The sequence below is a fragment of the Zalophus californianus genome, chromosome 3, assembly GCF_009762305.2.
Source record: "Zalophus californianus isolate mZalCal1 chromosome 3, mZalCal1.pri.v2, whole genome shotgun sequence".
Lineage (NCBI taxonomy): Eukaryota > Metazoa > Chordata > Mammalia > Carnivora > Otariidae > Zalophus > Zalophus californianus.
The window spans coordinates 137903182-137930199 of record NC_045597.1 but is presented as its reverse complement, the minus strand read 5'-3'; the positions used below and the strand labels follow the sequence as shown (position 1 = coordinate 137930199).

Here is a 27018-nt window from a genome sequence, read left to right as displayed (position 1 = left end):
CCTAAGACTTGAGCTTTGATTGGACTGGAAGTCCAAAGCTGAAGTGCAGACTCAGGAGAAATTGGGAATTGTTTGTAGGATCTCTTAAAGTTGCTATGATAAGAGGAAAGGACAAATTTACTTAGTCTCTTTTGCCCAGTACCTAGAGGTAGCCAGGAAATACTTCCCTTGGCTGGATTAGGAATAGGCCCGTTGTGAAGCACCCTAGATTTCTCTGTTCTTTCAGTCTAACTGCGGCCAAGCCAGCCATCTTCCCTTCTGCCCGACATTCCCATACTGCTCAGATTTTAGAAGAAATTCGAGTGACAAATTCCTGCCACCACTGCTTGGATAGTCTTTATTTTATTTTATTTTTTTTAAAGATTTTTTTTTAATTTATTTGACAGAGAGAGTTCCAGTGAGAGAGGGAACACAAGCAGGGGGAGTGAGAGAGAGAGAAGCAATCTTCCCGCTGAGCAGGGAGCCCCATGCTGGGCTCGATCCCAGGACCCTGGGATCATGACCTGAGCCGAAGGCAGATGCTTAACGACTGAGCCACCCAGGCGCCCCAGATAGTCTTTGGTTTAAGTGTCATATGCATTGTAAAATCATAAACCCCTGAAGGAGTAAAATTGTCTAATCTTTCATTGAAATGCCTCTGAATACAATTGAAATATAAAAGGACTTCCTGTTAAACAGTGTTATGACTGATTATTGTTGTTAAGAATCTTATAAAAATTATAAAGTGGCTTTCCATGGTTTATTTCCCAAAACCCGATAATATGTAGCAAAAAGGAAATTATAAAAGTAGTATTTTAAACTGAAAAAAACTTTTATATTTAATTTTGGTGTAGAAATTTTACCTTCCAATTTTTCAGACTTAAAATTTACTCAGGAGAAATATGTCTGTAACATTACAGGAAAATAGAGAATGGGAAATTGCAATTATATGGATCATTTACTTGAGTATAAATCAAAATGTAATTGCTTTTAAAGAACCAAAAGGTGGATAAATTTTATTTTAGTAGAAGGACCATAGAATGTCAGGTTCTAGATTAAATAATTATTAAAGTTCAGTTTGAACTGCAGAAACAGAGATACCCTCAAACCATTATAAAATTTTTTTCTTTTTTTAAGGATACGTTAAAAGTAGAATCTTAAGTTGCTAAGTCCTGTCCTTCTGGAATATAACCTATACCAGAATAATATTGTTGCATACATTTGCGGTCCTAATTAAACACTTTATTTTAGTATTAAACAGGGTATTATTTTAGTGTTTTAGTTCACCTCTGTTCTGTTTTTGTTGTTCTGTGTATTTTAAACAATGAAATTAAATATACTCTTTTTGATTTGTTTAGTTTTTAATTAGGCTCACTTGGGACTGCCTTTAGGAGACCATGATACTGGTTCTTGGTGCCTTGTGACATCAGCTTTCATAAAGTCAGGAAGCAAAATACTGAAATTATCATAAAACTAAACCATTATTCTCCAATTTTTAAAGTATGTTTCCAAAACATGACCCAAAAGTGAGAACAGAATTTCTAGAGTCCAATAGTTTATGACTTCTATGCCCTATACACACACACACACACACACACACACACACACACACACACACACACACACACACACACACACACACATTGCAGATATTTCTTGCTTAGACTCAACAAGGAGACACAGAAAAATGACTGTGTAATAGGGAAGAGCAAGTCATTGACCCGTGGCTAGAAATCACAAAACTATGTTTCTGTTGCCTCCTGTCCTGTTTGTATGGCTCAGGTTCTGGAATCAGCTCTACTTTAAATGATTACTGGCATCATACTTAGGTGAGCCCTAAATGGAGCTTTCCCATTAAAAGACATGAATGCTGGAGTCTGTAGTATGTTGAATATTTTTATTGATCAACTTGAAGAGAACATGTTAATATAGAAATTTCATCTATGATGGAATTGACCAATTGAATATAGAATGTGTTCTAATAGGATATGAGCTTTATTTTTCCTTGTTTCTCCTACAGGATAATGAAGTGGTTTAAAAAGATAAACAAGAACATTTTTTTCCTTCTAGAGGAGACATGCATCTGGCTAGTTATCCCTAGTTGTTGCAAGTTCATTCTTTGTGTTCAAAAGTTTTATTTTCTATATTCCAGGCGATTCATAGAGATTAGCCACAGTTTATTTAACAAAGAAGACACACACAAACAAAGCAAAAGGGTTTTTTTGTTCTTTTTTTTCAGAAAGAATTCACTTGCTTGCTTTTCTTAAAAACATCTTTCCCATTTCATTGAGGCAGATTTGGAAGTCAAACCAGAAACTTCAGGCTGTACTACGATGGAAAGCACTTCGTTGGGGAGAAGCGCTTTGAGTCCATCCACGATCTGGTGACTGATGGATTGATTACTCTCTATATTGAAACCAAGGCAGCAGAATACATTGCCAAGATGACGATAAACCCAATTTATGAGCACATAGGATACACAACCTTAAACAGAGAGCCAGCATACCAAAAACATATGCCAGTCCTGAAAGAGACACATGATGAGAGAGATTCTACAGGCCAGGATGGGGTGTCAGAGAAAAGGGTAAGCTACCATGAAACCACACTTGATCTTCTTCCGTTCGGGGTCCGTATGAAAAAGCCATGACTTCCAGAAGAGGGTGGCTCCACAGAGCTTTGAAAAAGATGTGCATTTTCCCTGATGTCTGGTTTCGGTGGTGCTGAGCTTTGCATATATCTAATTCTTGTTCAGTTATGTCAGGTATATGTTTGTGTTCCATATTATTTCCTATTTCATCAGTTTCATGGCTTCAAAACTATGTTGAAAAAAAAAATGTCCCCTAATTTAAAAAAAAAAGTTCAGGACTTCGGGTCAGAAACATAACTGTGGTCAAGAAAAGATAACTGTATTACATGAGAAGTTGAGGAGGTCACATAATCCATCAAGACTACTTTTTCGTTCTTTGTAAGTAGTTCTGTTCTTTAGCAAAATGATATATATCCATACTTTAAAATACATAGTATTAAATTCAGTCTATCAATAACAGTTACACTCTTTAGAGAATCAGTCAGTCCTGAGTAACAGGAGCGTTTATCTCCTTATGGACTCTTAAGAAGTAATTGAATCAGAAAGATTTATTTTAATTATAAAAGGCAATTTAAGTTTTTCATTTGGCATATCTTGTAATATATTTAAAGTTAACACTAGAAGTTTCAATTCCTTGGCATTAATATTATTTCATTTTGAAAATTGTCCATAGCTGCCTCCTTATCCCCAAGAAAAAGAGTGAATTTCCTGATGTTTTATATTGTGTGGGTTGTAGGTGGGAGAATTTTATGTATTCTAATTGGAATTGTGTTGATCCATTCTTATATTTTTGAGACTCTCCAGTTGCCATGTTAAAGGAATGCAGTATTACATAGTGATTTGAGCTTGGAGTGTGTCATCAAACAGATTCGTGTGCAAATTCTGCCATTTTACCTGTTGTGTGAACTTACTTCATGTCACTTAATTTCTCTGTGCTTTGATGTTCTTATTTGCAAAATTATAGTAATAATCAAATTGTTGTGAGAATTGATTGAAGGAGATAGTATGTGTAAAATAATCAAACAGTGGTTGGCACATAGTAAGCACTTGAGTTTGGTGATAATGTTATTTTAACAGCTGTAGTATTACCTCAAGATGGCATCCTAAAATACTTCCAATCGTCTTAAAGTATTTAGGTACAGAATGGAAATCTATAATCACTGTTTAGCCTAAATTTTAGTTTTTGGCAAATCTAACTCAAAGTGATACTTTGTGGCTACAGAGAAACCAAGATTTGAAATTTTATATTGTAGAAAATGGTTTTCATATATTCGTATTTGTTAGGAACCCAGATCTTTTTTGGAAGCAACCAGAATTTAGAATCCTAAAAGCATGCTATATTTAATATTGTTCTTTTCACTCTCTAATTCCCATTCTCTCACTTTTGGTTATTTTCCATTCATGGCATTTTTCAGTAATGCTTGTATTTAAATATCTCTAATACTGAAAATATATTTTACGCAGCTATGATAGAATATTCTAAGTCAACATTTGTGAAATATTTTTACAGTGTGTGCAGTGGGCTTTTTAGAGTTGATCAGCCTAATGATAACCTTTGCTAATGTGTTCTGGATATACTTTTCAACATCAAGAAACTTCAGCTAAAGACACTTAGCTATTTCCCACTGGGCTAGTCATTTAACCTCATAGGGTCTTGGTTGTCCCTCCTACAAAGAGAAAATAGTATTCACAAAGGAAAGACACTGAGGTAGATAATGCCTAGAGGACCCTTTTAGCTCTAGGATCCATGATTGCCCGTGTATTCTGGTAACATTACATGTTACATCGCCTGGATTGTCTTGTGCTGATGACCAGTGATAGCCACATAGAGCGAAATAGCTGGCATTGGAAACTAGTTCTCTCCAGCAGTACATGATTAAGAATCACTTTAAAAATTACTCTTTGCTTTAAACTGCATGCTAAATCTAGTTGGCTTAAAATCTACTCACTCAAAAATAGATTTATTTTATTTATAGGTGTCATCCAACAGGACAGGGATGATGACCTGTTCAAGAGCTTGAAACATTGATTCCCTGTCACAGTTGATGACATTTGTAAGTAAAGACAATCATGTTTAATTGATTTAAAATATCTCTTGCCACAAGTATGGTTTAATAAATATTTTACTGGGTCCTGAATAGCTAAAGCCCCTCTTGTCCATGAGGGGTTTGCCTTTTCTGCAGAGGCAAAAAGTGTTGATGTTGCAGGAGCTAGTATGCTGCTGTGGAAAGGTGTCTGGTATTGGAATTAAAGAGCTTCCATTTCTACTACAGGAATTGATTTCATGGGTCACTTTGGGCAAATTGCTTCACTTCTCTGAGACTGATACTCCCCCACCTTTAACAAGAGGGCTTTGGAGAGATGATCTCCAAGATGTGGTTCTTGTTATAGTCTGTGATCCTTCAAGGAGTGTAGGTATTGTGCGAGAGAGAGAACACGGCACTAGAAACAGCACCGAAGTTGGGTCTTGAAAGGGAGATCTGTTTTTAGCTTATTCACCAACTAATTGTATCATTTTGGGACAATCCCCTAGCCTGTCTGGACTTCAGGTTCTTCACAGAGAAGGGGCTTTCTATTAGATAGTAATTTTACAAGATTTTCATTACAAATACTTGCTGCAGAAAGGGCCCCGTGCTCAAATAAGTTTGATAAAAAATAGGTCTTTTTTAAACTTACCTATTTCTTTTCTTTGGGCTTCTGAGTTTCACTAATAACCTAACACGTATTGACTCTCCAAGAGTGTTCCCAAACTCATCTGGATCACCACACCACTATTCAGAAAGTTATTTAGGAAAAAAATGTTTCATGAAATCCACTTGGGGAAATTTTGAACCAGATGATCTCTTAGGGTCTTCACTTGTTCTAAGATTGAAGGATAAGAATTCCATGTGTATTTTTTTTTTTCAGTCCTTAAAGTGTAAGCCGAGCATCTGACCTTTGTGGAAGGTTGTCAGGATGGTTTTATGGCCATAAAGTTTTTTTGCCACAAGAAGTGAATCCTGAAGTTTCTTAGCTGTCCCTCGGAAATTTCGTGGCCTATTGTGAGGGGGGAAATTTTTTTTCTGAGTGACATCTCTGTCATTTTTTTTAATTGTTTAAGTTGTTTCTCTAACTTGTAATATCAGTCTGAAACTTAAAATTTTTTTCAAAAAACATTGAGAAAAATTTAATCATGAAGTTGTAGCATGTTGAAAAGCCAGACTTCCTTCTCTTCTAAAAATGGCTTAACTTTAGCATCCAGACTGGCCATGAGCTCAGCTTTTATTAGTGGCTTTTTAAAAATTTATCTTGGAACTATATTTGAATAGTTTCTTTTTTTAAGTAGTAAATATAGTATGTTCAACAGATACTGGACCAATGGCTGAATGCAACAATTTTTATGATGATTTTATACTTATTATTAATGTAATTTTAAATTCTTTGAGGGCATGCTTTAAAAAATGCCTCATAACTGTTAATAATATAAACTGTCAAATATATAATTTGCATTTCAGAAATGTGTGCTCTAAGTCAGAACTCTGAATCTAGCCAGAACCTCTTTACTTTTGGATTTAGTCTTCTAAGCCCTGAAACTTTCTCACATGTTAGAATGACCTGCGATGGCAAGGGTGTGCAGAATCCATTTATTGGTTTTATGGAACTGCACCCAAGCCAAATAACCTGTGTGTGTGTGTGTGTGTGTGTGTGTGTGTGTATGTGTATGTGTGTGTATAGTTTTTTCTTCCCCTGGAAGTTTGGGATGGTTGCGATGCTTGGCATACTGTCATATTAATTTATTCTTAAGGAATTTCTTTTACATTTAAATTCCACTTTTTAAAGACTTCTTTGGGGATCACCAGACTGAGAATGTATTGAAAAGCCTTGTGAAATTTGAAGTTGAATTGTAATCAGGGCCCTGTCACAAAGGGTACCTCCATAAAGTGATGGGACTCCATGTCCCTGGGAATGCTGAATGGGGCACAGTTGGTCCGGTCTGCTAATTGTCTTATGTCCCACAAAGCAACTCTTCTAAATGTTTTTACTTTGCTTAAAATATACATATGTGTGTGTGTGTGTGTGTGTATATACATATACACACACACATATATTTATATGTATATGAAGCAATCTATAGAAAACTGATTTCTTGATTTTGTGCTTTCCCACTCTTTAAGACCTGTCTTTTTTTCCCCTTCCATATTCCTCCCCAACCTGTGCTCCTCTTGTTCATCTCCTTCCTAACGCTGCCTTTATCCACATCCATCCCTCTCTTCCCTAGTTGAATTTCCATGCTCACATTTCCCCTGTGGCTTGTTCAGGGTTAGGATTGTTCATTCCTGGAGTGCATAGACCCTTGGAGAGATGCCAGATGTGCCCAGGATCACCTATTTGTATTAAGAAGTCAGTTTAGTAATTTATGAGGAAGACTGCAATTGCCCTGCAGAACTTCTAATAGTGGGTTTGTCCTCTGTCAATATCCTTCTTAAAAATCAAGTAAGAGTTATGGCACGCCTGGGTGGCACGGTCAGTTGAGCACCCAACTCTTGGTTTTGGCTCAGGCTGTGAATGCGGGGTCATGGGATCGAGCTCAGCGCAGAATCTGCCTGGGTTTCTCTCTCCCTCTCCCTCTGCCCCAACCCTCTGCACTCTGTCTCTCTCTCAAATAAATAAATAAATCTTTAAAAAAAAAATCAAGTAGAGTTTAAAAAAAATCCTACATAGTCAGTATCTGAGTATATATTTGTGTGGTCTTGAACAAGCCCTAAATCTCTCTGGGTCTCAATTCACCTCAGTCTCTAAAATGAGGACTGTGGATTCCATTACACTGGTGGTTATGAATATTCATGAAATTTTGTGAAGTGGTCTTCCTTGTATGTGATACATTATTGCCCTTTGTGATCAGAGCGATCACCACCCAGATGCCCATTCGTGGATCTGAGTACTGTTCCCCCAGCCCATGCTGGAAACACCATGTTCAGGTTTCTCTTGAAGATGCATGTTTTCATTGCTTAAAGTGCCCTCCAGGTTCACAAGATAATATCAGACGGCTCCTAATTCCTTCATCCAATAGTGGAGATTCTCTTTTAGTAATGCTGTGACACATCTAATTGTGTCTAATCAAGAGGCATGTGTTTTTGCCCAATAATGTGCTTAGGATTTTAAGGCTAAAATGTTATTTTTCTGTGGTTATTTGCATTTTAGTATTGACCAGTATTTTAACTTTTCCCTGAATGTAAGACAAGTAAAGTCTCCTGGCTTCTTTGCCTGCCAGTGAACGTTTATTAAATGTGCATCCCATTAGCATCTCTCAGATTACTCCTGACTTCTAACAATTCCCTTAACTCCAGCTAGGCAAACCCTCTCCTTCCTTTGCCTTAACATCTTCCACACTTCATTTTATAGATAGTCTTCCATGAGCTGTCTATATAAATAAATTCTTTTTGTTACTCAAGAGTTATCTTGGAACATAAATAAGTTAAGAGCATTGCAGGGGTGCCTGGGTGGCTAAGTCGGTTAAGCGTCTGCCTTTGACTCAGGTCAGGACCCTGGGATCGAGTCCCACATCGGGCTCCCTGCTCAGCGGGGAGTTTACTTCCCCCTCACCCTCTGCCCTGCTTGTGCTCTCTCTCAATAAATAAAATATTTTTTTAAAAAGAGCATTGCAGAAATATCATCCCCATTTCTTCTTTCGTCTCCATGAACTAACTCATCTCCTGTCAAAATTAATTGCATTTAATTCAACATTTATTGCATGACTCCTGTTTGTAAGGAAACAGGCTAGGCTCTGGAAGGGATAAAAGATGTACGTGATATAGCCCTGCCTCAAAGAACTTACATGTTAATATTTTTATTGTTTCTGCCTTGTTTAATTAGCACTTAGGCATAGTGATAGCAAGAGGCAACCTGCCTATATAATCTGTATAGTATTACAGTTCAGAAAGTATTAAGTTGGATTTACTCTGATTTGAGTTTGCTTCTCTAATAGCCCAGCAGATCACAAAAAACACTTTTGTAGACAAGCACACTAATTTTTCAGAATTGTGCATCAGAAATCAATACGACATTCTGTCATTCCACTCCAGTTTCAATGTCACTCCACTCCACTCCAGCTTAAGTCCCCTATTGTTTCGCCTCTGATTCAGCACCTTGGATTTTATATACAAGTTGTTGACTAACCAAATGAACAAATGAGTATATTTTTTTAATTTAGCCAAATCCAAGGCCCTAATATAATCAGTCCTGAGACTGAGAAAGGAAAGTAGAGTAATTCAAGTTGATTTCCTACTCTATATTTTTTCCTTTAAGAACTCAGAATCCTGGGGCGCCTGGGTGGCTCAGTCGTTAAGTGTCTGCCTTCGGCTCAGGTCACGATCCCAGGGTCCTGAGTTCGAGCCCCACATCGGGCTCCCCGCTCTGCGGGAAGCCTGCTTCTCCCTCTCCCACTTCCCTTGCTTGTGTTCCCTCTCTCACTATGTCTCTGTCAAATAAATAAATAAAATCTTAAAAAAAAAAAAGAACTCAGAATCCTTAGAATGTTCCTAATTCCACAGAACATCTGAGGTACAGAAAAATTGTCTTTGTGACATGAAATAGTTTGTGAAAGGTGGTGGCTAGATGCACCTCTTCAGGGATACATGCAAAGAAGCCAACGGTAGAGTGGCATCTCCCCAAACTTAGTGTTGGAGACAACCTAGACCCCACCAGAGAATCTCAAAATAATTAAAACTCAAATGGGGGGCCCAGGACATTTTTTGCATGAATCTCATCTGTTCTTCCATCTTATCACCCACAAAAAGAATTAGTAATTGAAAGCTATTAGGGAAAACCAGATGGAAAGATGAAAATGGAAGATAAACATCAATTCCTCAGCTCCAAAAACCAGGCCAACAGAAGACCAAATTGTAATTTACCGAGCCAGCTGCAGTTTTGGAAGATTTGGGTACATGAGCCAATTAAACAAATAAAATCTTAAATTACTGGCTTGAGGGTTGGAAAAGGAAGCTATTAGAAATTCTTTCACAATAGCTTTTTAAGTAGTCTTTAGCATTTTGGTGGGGAAATAATCATTGGTGGCCCATCCATTTAACTTTGTGAAACAGAAATCAGCTCTGGTGGCTTTAGGAGTAACAGAATTCTGGGGTCCAAAACAAGGTGAGATTATGAAGCAATAATCTGGCTTTCCCATGTTGTCCACACACCAATTCTGTGGGCAATTCTAAAATAAAACTTGCCAGTTTCAATAAATCCTTGTATTAGACCTCATGCTAAATGATTTGGATCTGTAATGTTCATCTTATGTTTTTTGCTCCATCCTATTTCCCTTTATATTTGGAGTCCTTTCTCTTTCTCTGATATTTAGACCTCTCAGAGACTTGAAATCATAGCCATGCCCTTAAGAGAACTTAATTGTTTTCATTTGGCCTTATAAGTTAGTCCTTAACTCTTCTTGGATCTTCTCTGAGTTACTACGTGTGGTCAGAAACGCTCAAACCTGGGCATTATATTGCAAAAATTGATTCTTTCAATAAGAAATTCTAGACATCTATAATGGCAGTTTGTCATACCCTTGATTATGTCTCCTTTTAGGTGTGCTGCTACGTTAGTTCATTGTTTTGTTCAGTAACTCAAATGAATCAGCTCTGTTATCCTCTATTTCCCTAGCTTCTAAAACCATTCAGTGAAAATTCACTATATGCTCTAGGTTTGCTGATGACCTAAATTTTACAACTTAAGCATCATCTTTGATCATTTCTTTTTTTGTTTTAGGAAGCTTTTTCTTTTTAAAAAAATGTTAATTCCAGTATAGTTAACATACAGTGTTATATTAGTTTCAGGTGTACAATGTAGTGATTCAACAATTCTGTACATTACTTAGTGCTCATCAAGATAAGTCTACCCTTGGGGCACCTGGATGACTCAGTCAGTTAAGCATCTTACTCTTGATTTTGGCTCAGGTCATGATCCAGGGTCATGAGATCAAACCCTGAGTTGGAGTCTGTGCTGAGCATGGAGCCTGCTTAAGAGTCTCTCTCTCCCTCTTCCTCTGACCCTCCCCACTCTCATGCACGCTCTCTCTCTCTGTCACTCAAAAAAAAAAAAAAAAGATAAGTGTACCCTTAATCCCCTTTACCTCTTTCACTACCCCCCACCTCCCCTCTGGTAAACATCTGTTTGTTCTCTATAGTTAAGAGATAGTTTCTGTATCGTTTTTTGGGTTGTGTTTTTTTCTTTATTCATTTGTTTCTTAAATTCCACGTGAGTGAAATCATATGGTATTTATCTTTCTCTGACTTATTTCACTTAGCATTTTGCCCTCTAGATCTATCCATGTTGTTGCAAATGGCAAGATTCATTCTTTTTTGTGGCTGAGTAATATTCCATTACACACACACACACACACACACACACACACACGTATACATATATATACGTATATGTATATATACATATATACACATATATATATGTATAACATTTTCTTTATTCATTCATTAGTGGACATTTGAGCTGCTTCCATAATTTCCACGTAGAACCAAGTATCACAATGAGAAAAACTACCATTTCGCTTCCCTCCTTTCCGTCTACTCAGAAGGGAAAAGGCATTGTGTGTGGCAGTGGCAGGATTGCAGAATTCCCTGTGGAATACCCCTGAAGCTTTATTTATTTATTTTTTTTGCAGCTTTATTGAGACCACTAAAGCATTTAGATATCTCTCCCTATGATCCTTAAAAGCTTGCAGGTACAACCCACTCAAGAATCCTGTAGACTAGAGTTCTCTGCCCAGTCTCAAGTGAAGATTGATACTCTCTTGTATAACAGGCTCCCATGTGTGGACTGTGGGTTGTATAAATTCCTGGAGAAATAGTTTTAAGTTTTTTCCTGTCTCCCCAAACTATTGGTATATGAGTGAATGAGGGGAATGCTAATAGATACAGAACCTTGACTTCACTCTAATTTCCTAAAAATAGTTTTAATCATTTGCATATTAATCTTAGTAATCAATTTCAATGCAGTTTGACTAAAGTAGGCTTTCCAGTGATCTGGAACTGTTCTCTAAGCCACACGGATCTCAGGAGCTCAAAGACTTGTTTCTTGTGACCTTCTTTTGGAATTCCACATGGTTTTTTGGCCACCTTGCGGGGGTCTAGTGTTTCTTAAGACTGGGAGGACTGGGTGTAATGGTGGAGAGAGGAGAGTACTAGAGTGTGAAAGCAGTAGAGAATTGTAGAAATGTTTTATTTACACGGACTAGTTCACCATGTTATGCCTATATATATTATTTATACCTATATGTGTGTGTCTGTGTGTGTGTGTGAACAAGTCCAATCATGTTACCTAAAACTATTCTTTTTTTAAAAAAATATTTTATTTATTATTTGAGAAATAGAGTGAGCGGGAGAGGGCACGAAGTGGGAGGGCGGCACAGAGCAAGAGGGAGAAGCAGACTCCCAGCAGAGCAGGGAGCCTGATGCGGAGCTCGATCCCAGGACCCTGGGATCGTGACCTGAGCCGAAGGCAGACGCTTAGCCGACTGAGCCACCAAGCGCCCCCTAAGACTATTCTGAAATTTAAAAAAGGAATCATGTGTTGATATATCAAATTAATCAATTTATGAGCGTTTTTCCCCCGTCTTAAAGAAATACATGTTCTTTATAAAAAATTTGAAAAATAGGAACTAAAAAAAAAAAGAGATGATTACCCGTAGCCCCACTATCCACAACTATGTTCACTATTATTTAAGCCAGAACTATTTTGGTATCTTGTGTACATAACATTCTAATTATCACTTATTTCAATTTGAATAGGGAATTCCCTTTGTCCCTTATAGGTAGAGACCCTAAAATGCCTTTGCCTAATTAGTGAATGTGACAGATGCTTTTATTTGGAAGCAGCGTCTATTGTTACTGAGGAGGGGGTCATTTTTTTCATATATATTTTTTTAGTTCACAGTGATAATAGGTTCTAAACAAGTGTTTTTAATTTTTTACTTTTGGTTTCATACAAAAATATTCTAAACTTTTAAGGTAAAAAAATTTTTTTTAAAGAACTTAAATAGTAATGAATCTTTAACATTTGATCTAGTGTTAAGACTCATGAAAGATTTTCTGTAGCCATGTATGCTAGTGTTTGCTCATAGCTTTGGAGCAGTCCACAGCATCTGGTTCAAATGTTCTCTTTATGCTATTTCTTTCTTTAATTCCTTATTTTTTGAGATTTGTTTTCCAGAAAGATCTACCTTTGCTCCTCAAAAACAAGTATTTCAAAGGGAGCTTTGATTATCGTGTTATCTCTTATTTATCCAGCCGTTCCAGCACACACCTAAAACAATTTTTTTATTGGGCATCCACTTGGAACAGGATAAAGCACATCATAACCTCTTCAGGCCTGAGACGAAGAACTCAGCTTCATAGCTGACATTCAGGTTCCTTCCCGCTGTCATGGTTCACAACCCATAAGTTCTCTTTGTTAACCCTCAAGAGATTTTTCAGACTTAAGATTCTGTACTTCTGAGAACTTATTCTAAGAGGAAGACAGGCTGAAAACATGCAGATTTAAGTACAGGCTTGGCTCTGAAACTAACTAGGATTGTTAAGTTTTTGAGCCAGTGACATAATTTCCTGTGGCCTCAGGAAATTGAAGGTCTCTTCTAGCTCCCTAATAAACATGTCTAAGGATTGTAAAACTAAAAATAATAATAGAAATAACTAACATTTATTGAGCCTCTATACATCAGAAAGTGTGCTGAGTACTTCACCAGATAATCTGCTTTAATCTTTATAGCAATCCTTTTGAGGGTAGGTATTATAATAACATGGGTATCTTTGGGGATGATAGGTTTATGGAGAGTTATCAGGGGATTCTGGGGGTGTGTTTTAATAGTGCATACTTCATTTTTAAGAATGAAATCACAAAGGACAACCAGACCCTTCCACCACATGTCCCTTGGTGTCATCATAGAGATGAAACACTGGACTGTGTCAGTATTTAAACTAAGTAGATCACTATATTTTGAGTAATTGAATTACTCAAAAAAGAAATTAAAACACCTTGGAGCCTGCCCAAAGGCAGTTGAAGCACGGTTTAGATGGGTCCTTCACCCACTGAGGCTTATCACACTAGAACTGCAATGCTTAGGTTCACCTTTTTTATTTTTAATAAACTTATCAAATGTCAAAAGAATAAAAAGCTTCCCATTTACAGAATAAGAAAACCTAGAACTAGCCTCCTTTCTTTATCTTTACCACAAAAAGGTACAAATCCAAAGTCTTGTTCCTTTCATAGGAACAACAACAAAAATAAGTAAGAAAGGATTTTAAACTTATATGATAGTGTAATTATACATAAATGTGCAAAACCATCAATAATTCAACGTGTGAATTTTAAACACAGTATACTTAATAGAATGGAATCTGTATAAATTTCTTTAAAGTTTTTATAATCGGACCATATTAAGTGATTAACATAGCTTATTTGTGTATTAATGAAATATACTTGCAACTAAGATTTAGGATAAGCATGTTGCACTTACTTAAGAAAAGTCAGCACACTTTTACATTTTCGACAGTTGACTTATTTACATTGACATCTTCAGGTTTTCATCATTTCAGTCTTCAAAGTGCTCATTAACATTTCTTTGTCAAAGTTGAAGCTTACTTAGCTCTTTGAAACTGACAAAAGACCTGAGTTGACAGTCGCCTCCTAAATAAATAAGATTGTGAAGGCAGCTGAAGTGTTTTTCAAATCAATACTCTAGAGACTATATGTAAAACTATAGAGAGTTTATTATAATTTAGAAGCAAACATAAAAAGAAAAATGAAACAAACAAAAACCCTCTTGTCTTTTTAACACAGTTTGACAGTGGTATCATTTTCTGTGGTATCTCTTAGAAGCAGGGAAACCAGTAACAAATTATAAGGATTAGCATTCATAAATATGAAAGAAAAAAATTAAAGATACTATTACTAATGATAATATTTTTGAGAAATAAAGTAATGAAAGTGAAAAAATAATATAAAATAAACTTGGGAAGTTCTAAAATATGCAGTCATAAATAGTTTTTGATCAGAGTCAAATCAGATCAAAGTTCTCACAAATGAAACTTTATATACAATAAAGATGGCTGCAGAAATTTTGATTGAGTAGATTCAATATGGGGTCCGGACACCCATTAATATATGTGTCTTTCTTTTTTTTTTTTTAAGATTTTATTTATGTATTTGAGAGAGAGAGTGTGTGTGAGCGGGAGGTGGGGGTGGGGGTGGGGGAAAGACAGAGCTGGAGGGAGAGGGACAAGAAGACTCCCCACTGAGCATGGAGCCCAATTCAGGGCTCTATCCCACAACCATGAGATCATGAGCTGAGTTGAAACAACAGTCGGATTCTTAACCAACTGAGCCACCCAGGTGCCCCAATATATGTGTCTTTCTATATGAGAGAGAGAGAGAGAACAAGAGAGAGACAGACTGAGACTGTGTGTGTGAGATCCTGTTGCACAGTAAAGATTATAAGTAATGGATTAGATTAGTGGTTCTCAAACATTTTGGACTGAGGAGCTGTTTACACTTTGAAAATTGTTGAAGACCTCAACAATTTTGGGTCATACCTATTGACATTTACCATATTGGAAATTAAAACATTTTTTTTAAATGTCTGGTAATTCATTTAAAAAGCAATAAGCCCATTGCATGTTAACGTAATAGCATTATTATTAAGATAATCGTATTTTACTAAAATTTAGTTAGAAGAGTGGTATTTTTTACATTTCTGTTAATCTCTTTAGTGTCTTAGTACTGAGGAAACTACTGGATTCTCAAATGCTTCTGTATTCAATCTGTGGTGATATGTTACTTTTTAAAAAAAGATTTAGTTATTTGAGAGAGAGAGCAAGAGAGATGGGGGGCAGTGGCAGATGGAGAGGAAGAAAGAAACTTAAGCAGTTTCTGTGCCGAGTGCAGAGCCCAACGCGGGGCTCAATCCCAGGGCCCTGAGATCACTCCCTAAGCCAAAAGCAAGAGTCAGGCGCTTAACAGACTGTACCACCCAGGCGCGCCGTGTGGTGATATGTTATTTTAGTTCAAGCATATGAAGAGAATCTGACCTCATACAAATAATGTGCATTTGGGAAAGTAAGGAGTATTTAAATAGCCTTTTCAGATGTTTGTGGGTATTTGTGTTTGATATCTCACCAAACTACGTAAATGGTAATGTGTTTTTCTATTGAAGTATATAGTTAACATGCAATAATATTCATTTCGAGTGCACAATATAGTAATTCAACATTTATTTACATTACAAAATGACCACCATGAAAAGTCTAGTCACCATCTTTCATTCTACAAAGTTATTGCAAAATTATTGACTATATTCTCAGTGTTGTACTTTGACTTACATATTTTGTAAATGGAAGTTTGTACCTCTTAATTCTTCTCACCTATTTTGTCCATCTCTCCACCCTGCTCCCCTCTGACAACCACCAGTTTGTTCTCTGTATTTATGAATCTGTTTCTATTTTGTTTGTTCACTTATTTTGTTTTTTTTTTAGATTCCAGATATAAGTGAAATCATACGGTATTTGTCTTTCTCTGACTTATTTTACTTAGCATAATGCCTTCCAGGTCCATCCGTATTGTTGCAAATAGCAGGATTTCATTCTTTTTTATGGCTAATATTCCATTGTGTGTGTGTATATTTATGTGCCTCTGTGTGTGTGTGTGTGCATGTGCACACACACATGCACGCCTGAATAAGTGGTGTGTATATATATATATATATATATATATATATATGTAATACACACACGTGTGTGTGTCTGTGTGTATATATACCTGGATAAGTGACAGTTTCTTAAAAGTTAACTCACAGTGGTGGTAGCTGAAACCTTCACAATAAGGATTTCTTATTCTATTACACTAAAATCCATTGATCTATTTTGAACTCTGGATCTTCCAACTATGCATGATTTTGTAGTATCATGCATTGGTCATTTGGAAAATATTGGTTCACTGAGTTCTGTATATCTTCTAAACATGGACACATTTCTTTATACGATATCAAAAAATCACATTTGTTAATATCATCATTGATCTCATCATAAAAGTCATTTAAGTGGTGGGAAACGGGTGATATGTTCAGGATGACAGAGAATTTCCAAAATTCTTTTTTTTCACTTTAAAGTTTGAATTTTATCATTGACAGTTGTTTTCCTTGAGGTGGCTGGCTCACTTTGTTCATTTTTGAGAAAATGCCAAGTCTAAATAATATTTATGTTAATTATTCTTCCAAGTTAAAAATGGTATTGCATGGAAAAGCAGCTACCTCAGCTTGCAACTCAAACAATACTTTCCCTCAAGAAAACCATCCCTAAAAGGAATCCACATACATTTTACATCATTTTGAATGACACTAACTCTCTTTTGGAGAGTTTTTTAAATGTGGAGATGTAAAACTCTAAACTTAATGTAATCTACAGCAAAAACAACAGAGGAGACAGTTAGGAGGAAAAAAGTCTAAATATGTGACCCGCAATAACTAATTTAACATGCTGTTGTTCATTAAAAGCAGTACCATTGGTATAAAATAATGCATTAAATGCTGTACTTAATATTTCAAAGACTGGGTACTTTTAAAAATGGAAACAACAAGGAAACATTATTCAACTGATGACATGGTTTGATATTTCTAACAGTGAAAAAATGTAACAAAAATCATCCAAAGGAAAAAAATCTACAGCTGATCCTGCAGGAGGAGATATTTTAGGCAAGTTATTTTTTTAAATATCATACTTCTTATTTTAATGTCTTCCTTATTAAGACATGCGTTTGAAAATAGTTTCATCTTGCAGTTTTATAACAAGTTGTGGGTTTGAGTTCTTGGGAAGAAAATAATCGAACTTTAAGCTTACTAATGGTAGATACTGTGCAAATTCCCTTTTCTTTCTAACATCATTACAGAGGGGGTTTATTCATCCATAAGTTTTCATTGCACTTTGCACTCTTCCTCCAATAATAATTGTTTTGGTCTTCCATATTCATTTAAACACAATGCTTCAACCATCTTCAGAATCAAAAACTGCAGGTCATGAATCCTGAGCGTCCTTTGTGTTTCAGGTGGCCCCTGTTCTCTTAACACAACAAATGTTTTTAATTCAGTCTCATTCTCTAGTCAGCTATGTTGCTAAGATACCTATGTTGTCACAAATTTCCTAACATGTTTTCAGTTCATATTTGCATACATTTTGGCTGTCAAATGGGGAAACAGTATTTAAATTGCCCCTCTTCTTTGCACCCCTGGCCAACCATTACTTTTTTAAAAACCCATGATATCAGATATTTTAAGGAATGATCATTATAAGAAAGTAGCCATTTTCTTTGTATCAAATATCTGAAGGGCAGGAGGCTAGAGTCATCCTGACAGGCATTCATTTATGAGTCTGAAGAATTCACTGAGTCTTACAACTGTGCCATGAACTTTGCCCTTCCTTCCTTCCTTCCTCTCTCTCTCTCTCTCTCTTTCTTTCTTTCCCTTCTTTCAACATTTAGCACCTACATCGGTCCAAGCACAGTGTTAGGTGATAAGACTGATGCTGCTGAAGATAGCAGTATCAGTATGGTTGCCAACACCTAGTCTTGGAGAGCTCTCTGCATGTTAGGTACTGAAAATGCATGCTTTACATATATTTCATACATTCTACATACATTATTTCATTTCATCCTCCCAATAACGCTGTGAGGTAGGTACTGTTATCATTTCAGTTTTACACATGAAGAAACTTGAAACTTCCCCCCAAGGTCCCATAACTATAGTAAGTGGAGCGGAGATCTTTTACAGATGGTCTTTACTCAGGAGCCAAGCTTTTACCTATTTAACTGTAGATAACACTGAACTTCAGTTAAAAAAACTTTTTAGGGGCACCTTTGTGGTGCCTAAAGTAATATATTTTATCAGTGTCTTAGACAAGCCCCTGCTTGTCCCTCTCCCTCCCCCTTTGCCCCTCTACCCCTCCATTTGCTATCTCTCTCTATATATATCTAAAGTGAATAAATAACATCATAAAAATTTTTTTTAATTAACTATGGATGGAATTATTAGGCAGATTGAGGAGGAACATTTATTTTTTTTAAGATTTTATTTATTTATTTGAAAGAGAGAAGCACAAGGAGGGGGAGAGGCAGAGGGAGAAGCAGGCTCCCTGCTGAGCAGGGAACCCCATGCGGCCGATTCCGGGACCCCTGGGATCGTGACCTGAGCCAAAGGCAGACGCTTAACAGATTGAGCTACCCAGGTGCCCTGAGGAGGAATGTTTATAAACAGCAGCTCCCTGCTTGCATTATTTCTGATCAAAGGACTGTATGAGGTGGTCAGCAAACTGCCCTGTGGTTTCAGCGTTAGAGGCTGCCCAAGGCACTCCCAGATTGGGAGAAGAAAGAGATCTGGGATGGAGCGACGTGTAGAAGCCACCTGAGAGAGTCTCAGAAGGAATGGGGGAGGAGGAAGCAGCTTGGAAGGAGGACATGGGTGTAGATTTCATAAATAAATTCAACTTTTGTTAAAGAATGTGGTCATCAGGATTAAAACACGATGGAATAAATCCACTACTCATCCAATACTTATTCCAATTATAATTGATTCATTAAGTATGTATTTATTTGTTTAATATCAGGTCAGGTCCTTGTGAAAATAGCTAGAGGTCTATTCTCTGGTACTCACCAGTTTCACTAATGCCTAAAACATAGTTAGATATTCAATAAAATATTTTTTGAATGAAAGCTATTTAGGAGAACTTTGTATTGTACATATATACTTTGGCCATTTCTGTATTTTCCTTTAATGAATTAGTGGGCTCTGTGAAGTATTTATACTTTCTCAGGCCACATGTCCAGAACCCCAGATTCTTAATTTTTTATACTGTATTCTTTTAAAGATAAAATGCATCTAATCATGCAATCACTACATTGGCCAGTTTGGAATCTCTCTTAATCAATATAAGACTTAGTTAATTGTTTACCCATAAGATTGAAATGGCTTTCCACCTTGTAAATCATGTATGTCTTTTTGGTGAATTTTAATGGAAAGCTTAATTACCTCTTTCTAAAGACAGCTTAATTAGTTGCTCCGGAGCCTAGTCTCTCAATCCATTGGTTTGGAGGGTGGTTTTGTTGATTTGTTTTTATTTAAGGAACACGAAAAGCCAGTGAACGCAAAAACAAACATAAAAACAACGACAAAAAAAGCGGGCTGCCCCATAATGCTCCTTGAAGCCCTGATAGACATTTGTCAAAGGGTCTGCATGTATCTAGTTAAAAGCAACATATAACTTTACTCACCACCATCTAAATAATGAAGAAGGCTTTTAATTGCCAGAAATTAATCACCAAGGCTGACCATACTTATCTGTAAACCATTTGTCAAGCTTAGAACTGAATTGGGGGTGGTCATTTTCAGCTGTAAATATTTCTGCTTGCTCTTGGTTCTGGGTCTTTGTAAGCCTGGGCCTTCTAAGGTGAGAGTCAGTCACATGCCATGTTAAGTGATCATATCCCTGGTGTCAGAGAAGCAGAGCAGAGTAGAGAATAGAGTGTGAAGTCAGGAGGCCTGGGTTTCCATCATGGCTCCTTTGCTTACTGATTATCTGCAAATACCTTAGCATCACAGAATTTTCCTTCTGAAGAACAGGATTGTGAGGATGCAATGCAGTAGTCTATGTGACAAAGCACTTTGTAGAATCTAAAGCTCTGTGTAAGTGTTACTGAGCTGGGTACAGCCTAAGAGCCAGACTTGGAAATTTTTTTTTTTTAACCAAAATACACAGAAGAATACAGTAATGAAAGTTCTTGTAAAGTAAGACTAGAACAGGATCATGAAGCCAGTTACCTCACAGATTGTGCAATGTGAAATGACCCTCGAACAAGGCCTGCTGCTGAAAAGGATCTTCCTGGGCCTCCCTCAGTCACCCAGGCCTGCTCTCCTGAAACCAGCTGTGAGCTTCTTGCTGCAAGGCAGGGATATGCTAAGTCTAGAGAGAAATATGACTCATTTTCCTAGACCATCACTTTTACCCAGTAGTAACTGATTGAAAACATTTTTTATATGGGTACGCTATGGGGGAGCTTAGAGAGCCACCCCTGGGTCCCTGCACGTCCCTGTTCACTGTTGGTTGCTCTTGGGGACATTTTGGTGGGAAAGGTAGTACAGCTCTAGCCCAAGCTAGCTAGAGAGCCTTAAATAATATTTGACCTTCTCAACCAAAGGTCTTCGCCTGCTCCTTAAATTATTCTCCACTAACCTATCCTTTGTGGAGGAGGAAAGGAGCAGGGTAGATCCCTCTCAGTGCAAGAAAATGTTGCCAAAAGATGGAGGTTAAATTCTCCTTTCATCTTTTCTTCTTCCTCCTCGCAGGAAGTTAATTGCAGACTTTCTCCTATTGACTAATGTACTGATCACTTCTGGGCCTGGTCCACATGCCTGAGATTACTTTTCAGATGTCCAACTCCATATGGGACACCATATATATACACACGTACCTATACATATGTATGAATATACATAGATAAGGATACATAAAGCATGGAGCGCTTGGGTGGCTCAGTCAGTTAAGCGTCTGCCTTTGGCTCAGGTTGTGATCCCAGGGTCCTGGGATCGAGTTCCACGTTGGGCTCTCGGCTCTGCGGGGAGTCTGCCTCTCCCTCTGTCCCTCGCCCCCGCTCGTGTGCATTCTCTCTCTTTCTTTCTCTCAAGTAAATAAAGTCTTAAAAACAAAGAATATGTAAGATACATATATATGTAAAAGAATCTACCTTTTTTAAGTTAGAGAGTGTTAAAGTTTTCTCTTAATTTCATTAAGATCCTTTGAACTAACAAGAATTTCAGAAAATGAAATACTGTGGACATGATATAAAAAGGTTGATTTTTAAAAGTGCCCAGAAACAGGCTATTTTTACTTTTTTAACATCATTATCTTGATGTAAAACACGCCACATGGCAGGGTCATTACAAAAAAACACACATTAATGTCTAGCACTGAGGTGAACAATGAACACATCTATGAATTATGCTCATGCTTACACTTCTTCTCAGGGTAATTGTTATGAAAGTTAAATTTTTTACCTTCAGGCCACTCTTGTCATTTTCAAATAATAAAAACAGGGTTTCAAAATAGATATCTTTGAATGTCACAAATATACTTCATACCATGTGTCAGAATTTCTTTATTGAGGCTTAAAAAATATTAAAATAAATTATAATTAGAATATTTTAATCGGACTACACATAAAGGAAATAAGCTTTTATACCTTAAGTTTAAGTAAGTTGGTAACAGGTCCTTTTTAAAATAACCAAAACACAAGGACTTCATCCCAGCCTAGTCCATATAAGTCACTGGAGGAATGAGAAAACTAAACTTATATTGTGATACGCTGTTGACTGCAAAATGTTTACTGGACTGCAATAGCTTGAAATAACCTCACGTGGCAGTTTAAAATCTGAAAATACTCCTAATAATATCGATCTGAGTTGGCATTTTAGTTGTAATTTCCAAATATATAACTAAAAGCTTTCTGTAAAAGTGAAACGTCTGTGATTCAAGAGTTTTGCACTGGATTTCAAGTCCCTTAATTGTTCATAAAGTGTTTGTGCTCCTCTAATTTCATCTGTGTTGTTACTGAATAATAATAGTGTTTCTTTAAGTCTTGCAGATAAAAGATACCAAAAATATGGGTAAAACAAAAGTCAAAATATCAATGATACGTTTCCTACGTAGCCCCTCAGGTTCATTGAGGCGGAAGAACTGAGAATTTCCCATGGAGGTCAATTTCAGCTTTTCATTAGGAAGAACCAGAAAAGAATGTTGTTATGATCATCACCATCCAACCAGTCGTTGCCAGTGGCTGAATCTTGAAGAGTGTTAGACTAGAATGTTTAATGGGTAATTTTATGTATATTACATGTATATATTACTTTGTAATTACATACCTCAGAAAACGTCTTCCATTTATTTTATCTTCCCAAAGTACCTATTATATAAATTGTTATCAGTACATCAGGGCTACAGTCTAGTATCCTTTAAGAACTTGTAAGTGAAAACCTAGGACTGTGTCTTAGGAACTAACTTTAAAATAGCCATTTATGATATTTGAGCAGAAATATGCAAAACCATCATAAAGAGACACCTGGAAAAAGACTCAAAGAAGTGGAAGTTGCTTAAGTCCATCTAAGCCCTGATTTAAAGTGAGGGAGCCCCACCAACTAGACAATTAATGTTCTTGACTATTAGCAGGGCCATCCTAATTGTATAGGATTGAACAAATGGCTTAACTCTGCATTCAGTACCAGTTCATCTAACCCACTCCACTTGTTCTGATTCCTTTCTCATCAGCACCCTAATTATTTTTTGTTTCCAGTATAGGTTTGTTACCAGAAAAGAGAACGTTGGTCACCCACCTTATGATAATTCTATCTCATCCCTTACTATGAACTAGACTACTGTCATTCTGCTTTTACCTTATCAGTTTTATGAGCTTGGTATTATACGGTCACTCTCTCTTGAGAAATAGATATGATCACCTTGAGTTTCTGAGCCTACAAGACTGGGTACCAGACAAAATCCCATAGTAAATTAGCCAGAGCTGCCTTGTGGGGAACTGGAGATGGCCAAGCTGGTCTTTCCCAGTAGACACACCCAAGTCTTTATACCCCTGTGTGCTGAATGAGTATGAACCTTCCTTTTTCCTTTGACTTTCTATTACAAATATAGAGAACACCACAGAGTTCATTTAGTCGAGGACTTAGAAAAGTTCGGTGAGTTGGCTGGTATCAGTCAGAGCCAGGCTTGGAAACCAGGCTGTGCGCCATTCCACTCCCTCTCAGGGCCTGGTGTTCTTCGTGCAGAGTGCAAAACACTCCCTCAAAACTGTTGCTTGGAAAATTTGATCATTTCTTTTGTTTCTTGAAAGAATAAGGAATGCAGGGCTGTACTTTTTTGTTTGCATTATGTTTTCAAAAGTACTGTGTTTAAAATGATTACATATGAGTCTGTTAGGGAACATGTTAGAGTATACAGAGTTTGGTGGTGTCAGTGTTAGTATAATTTAAATTTATTATACACTGAAATGAATGCACTGATGTGCTTTATTATCTGTTTAGATGGATATTATGTTAATGCACCGATGTGCTTTATTATCTGTTTAGATGGATATTATGTTAATGCTAGAGGAGCTTTGTAATGAAGACCAAGTTAGGAATGTGACTGATGCCAGTAGCATAAAAATTTAGAGCCCTAGCAAAATGTAAGGGTTTCTTCTACAACATTAAAAGTTATTTATCCCAACATAACTAAAGGAATTTATAAAGTTCTGTATGGATGTTTTTACTGTTTGACTTAAAATGCATTGGAAAATTTTGATTAAGTGATGAATATGGAAGATACTATAAATTCAAATATAAGCAGTACTAAAATAGCTAGTGATCTGAACGGTACCAGAATTTAAGTGATCTAGAAATTTATTCAAATGATAGCCTTTCAGAATTGCATGTTAACAATAGATAATACAGGAAGCAGGACAGTTCTAGAGGAAAGACACAGAATTTGAAGTCCCATAGGCCTGGGTTCAAATCCTATTCCTTCCACATATTGAATGACCTTGGGCAAGGTACTTAACCTTTCTAAGCTTCTGTCACATCTACAAAGTGAGAATTATAATGTCTACCTTATTGATTGTTTTAACAACTAAACTACATCATCCATTTGAAGCATTTCCTAGTACAGTAACATGCAGTTATCAGTTAATGTAATGTGACATATTGTCGCTAAGTACCTTGGAATATATTCCATTCTTGGCTCTAATGGAGAGAAATTAGGTTATAGATTATAATTCAGGGGAAAAGGTATGAATAATCTGTGTATCTAGGGTGAGCTTTGCTTGGATCCACAAATCTTCATGATATAACTTGATACTGGGGGTCGGGAAAGCTGTTTTGTTTTTAATTGAATTATGGTTACTCACAATGTTACGTTAGTTTTAGGTATACAGCATAGTGATTCTACAACTCTACACGTTATGCTGTACTCATCACAAGTTTAACCACCATCTGTAACTGTACTACTGTATTACAATACCATTAACTATATTCCCTATGCTGTACATTTCATCTCTGTGATTTAGTCATTCCATAACTGGATGCCTGTGTCTCCCACTGCCCCTCACCCATTTTGCCCATCCCCTCCCTTTTGGGCACCCATCAGTTTGTTCTCTATTTATGGTCTATTTATGCTTTTGTTTTGTTTTGTTTTTTAGATTCCACATATAGGTGAAATCATATGGTATTTGTCTTTCTCTGTCTGACTCATTTTACCTAGCATAATACCTTTTAGGTCCATCCATGTTGTTGCAGATGGCAAGATCTCATTCTTTTTTTTATGGCTAAGTAATACTCCAGTGTGTGTGTATGTGTGTGTGTGTGTGTGTGTGTGTGTGTGTGTGTGTGATCTTTCTCCATTCATCTGTGGACAGATGCTTCCACATTTTGGCTATTGTAAACAATGGTACAGTAAACATAAGGGTACATGTATCTTTTCAAATTAGTGTTTTCACTTTTGGGGGGCAAATACCCAGTAATTTCTGAATCATATGGTATTTTCAATTTTTTGAGTAATCTCCATACTATTTTTCATAGTGGTTGCACCAAAAATTTACATTCCCACCAACAGAGCATGAGGGTTCCTTTTTCTCAACATCCTTACCAACATTTGTTGTTTCTTGTCTTTTTTACTCTAGTTACTGTGACAGGGGTAAGGTGATATCTCATTGTGGTTTTGATTTGCATTTCCCTGATGAGTAATGTTGAACATCTTTTTCATGTCTTTTAGCCATCTATCTGTCTTCTTTGGAAAAATGTCTGTTTAGATCCTCTGCCCATTTTAAATCAGATTATTTGGCTTTTTCATGTTGAGTTGTATCAGTTCTTTATATATTTTGGATACTAACCCTTTATTGGATATGTCTGTTGCAAATTTCTTCTCCCATTTAGTAGGTTGCCTTTTCATTTTGTTTATGGTTTCCTTTGCTACACAAAAGCTTTTTATTTTGGTGTAATCCCAGTAGTTTATTTTTGTTTTGGTTTCCCTTGCCTGAGGAGACACATCTACAAAAATGTTGCTAAGGCCAATGTCAAAGAGATATTGCCTATGTTTTCTTTTAGTTGTGTGGTTTCAGATCTCACATTTAGAGTTTACTCCATTTTGAGTTTATCTTTGTATATGGTGTGAGAAAGGGGTCCAGTTTCATTCTTTTACATGTAGCTGTCCAGTTTTCCCAGCACCATTTATTGACGATACTGTCTTTTCCCTGTTATATTCTTATCATATCCTTTGTCATAGATTAATGGGAGATCTAAGCATGGGTTTATTTCTGGGCTGTTCTGTTCCATTGATTTATATCTGTTTTTGTGCCAGTCCCATACTCTTGATTACTACAGATTTTTAGTATATCTTGAAATCTGGGGCTTTGATACCTCCAGCATTGTTCTTTCTCAAGATTGCTTTGGCTTTTTGGGGTCTTTTGTGGTTCCATACAAATTTTTGGATTATTTGTTCTAGTTCTATGAAAAATGCTGTTAGTTTTTTCATAAGGATTGCATTGAATCTATAGATTGCTTTGGGAAGTATGGATATTTTAACAATATTCTTCTAATTCATGAGCATGGGATATTGTTCCATTTGTGTCATCCTCAATTTCTTTCATCAGTGTTTTATAGTTTTTAGAGTATAGGTTTTTCACCTCCTTGGTTAAATTTATTCCTAGTTATTTTATTCTTTTTGGTACAATTGTAAATGGAATTGTTTTCTTAATATCTCTTTCTACTACTTCATTATTAGTGTATGGAAACACAACCTATTTCTGTATATTAATTTTGTATCCTGTGACTTCACTGAATTCATTTGTTACTTCTAATAGCTTTTTGGTGGAATCTTTAGGGTTTTCTATGTATAGTATCGTGTTATCTGCAAATAGTGACAGTTTAACGTCTTCCTTGTCAATTTGGATGCCTTTTGTTTCTTTTCCTTGTCTGATTGCTGTGGCTAGGACTTCCACTACAATGAATCAAAAGGATGAGAGTGGATATCCTTGGCTTGTTCCTAATCTTAGGGGAACTCAGTTTTTCACCACTAAGTATAGTGTTAGCTGTGGGTTTTTTATATCCTTTATTATGTTGAGGTATGTTCCCTCTAAACCTGTTTTGTTGAGGGTTTTTAATCATGAATGGATGTTACACTTTGTCAGATGCTTTTTCTGCATCTTTTGAGATGATCATGATTTTTTTAAAGATTTTATTTATTTGAGAGAGAGAGAGCACAAACAGTGGGAACAGCAGAGGAAGAAGGGAAAAGCAGGCTCCCCGCTGAAGCAGGGAGCCCAGTGCAGGGCTGGATCTCAGGACCCTGAGATCATGACCTGAGCCAAAGACAGATGCTTAACTG

General features: G+C 36.6%; 1 protein-coding gene across 3 annotated transcripts in view; it reads left to right on the top strand.

Moving 5' to 3' along the window:
• Nucleotides 1–27018, top strand: part of CHN1 (chimerin 1) — a 195217-nt gene that overhangs the window by 112239 nt on the left and 55960 nt on the right. For 2 of the 3 annotated variants that reach the window (XM_027589622.1, XM_027589623.1), the window contains one exon: nt 2275–2563. In XM_027589622.1, coding sequence (XP_027445423.1) covers nt 2275–2563 — 289 coding nt within the window. Of the gene's footprint in view, nt 1–2274; nt 2564–4550; nt 4621–27018 lie in introns of those variants that run through there. The other variant, XM_027589624.2, reaches the window with a different exon arrangement.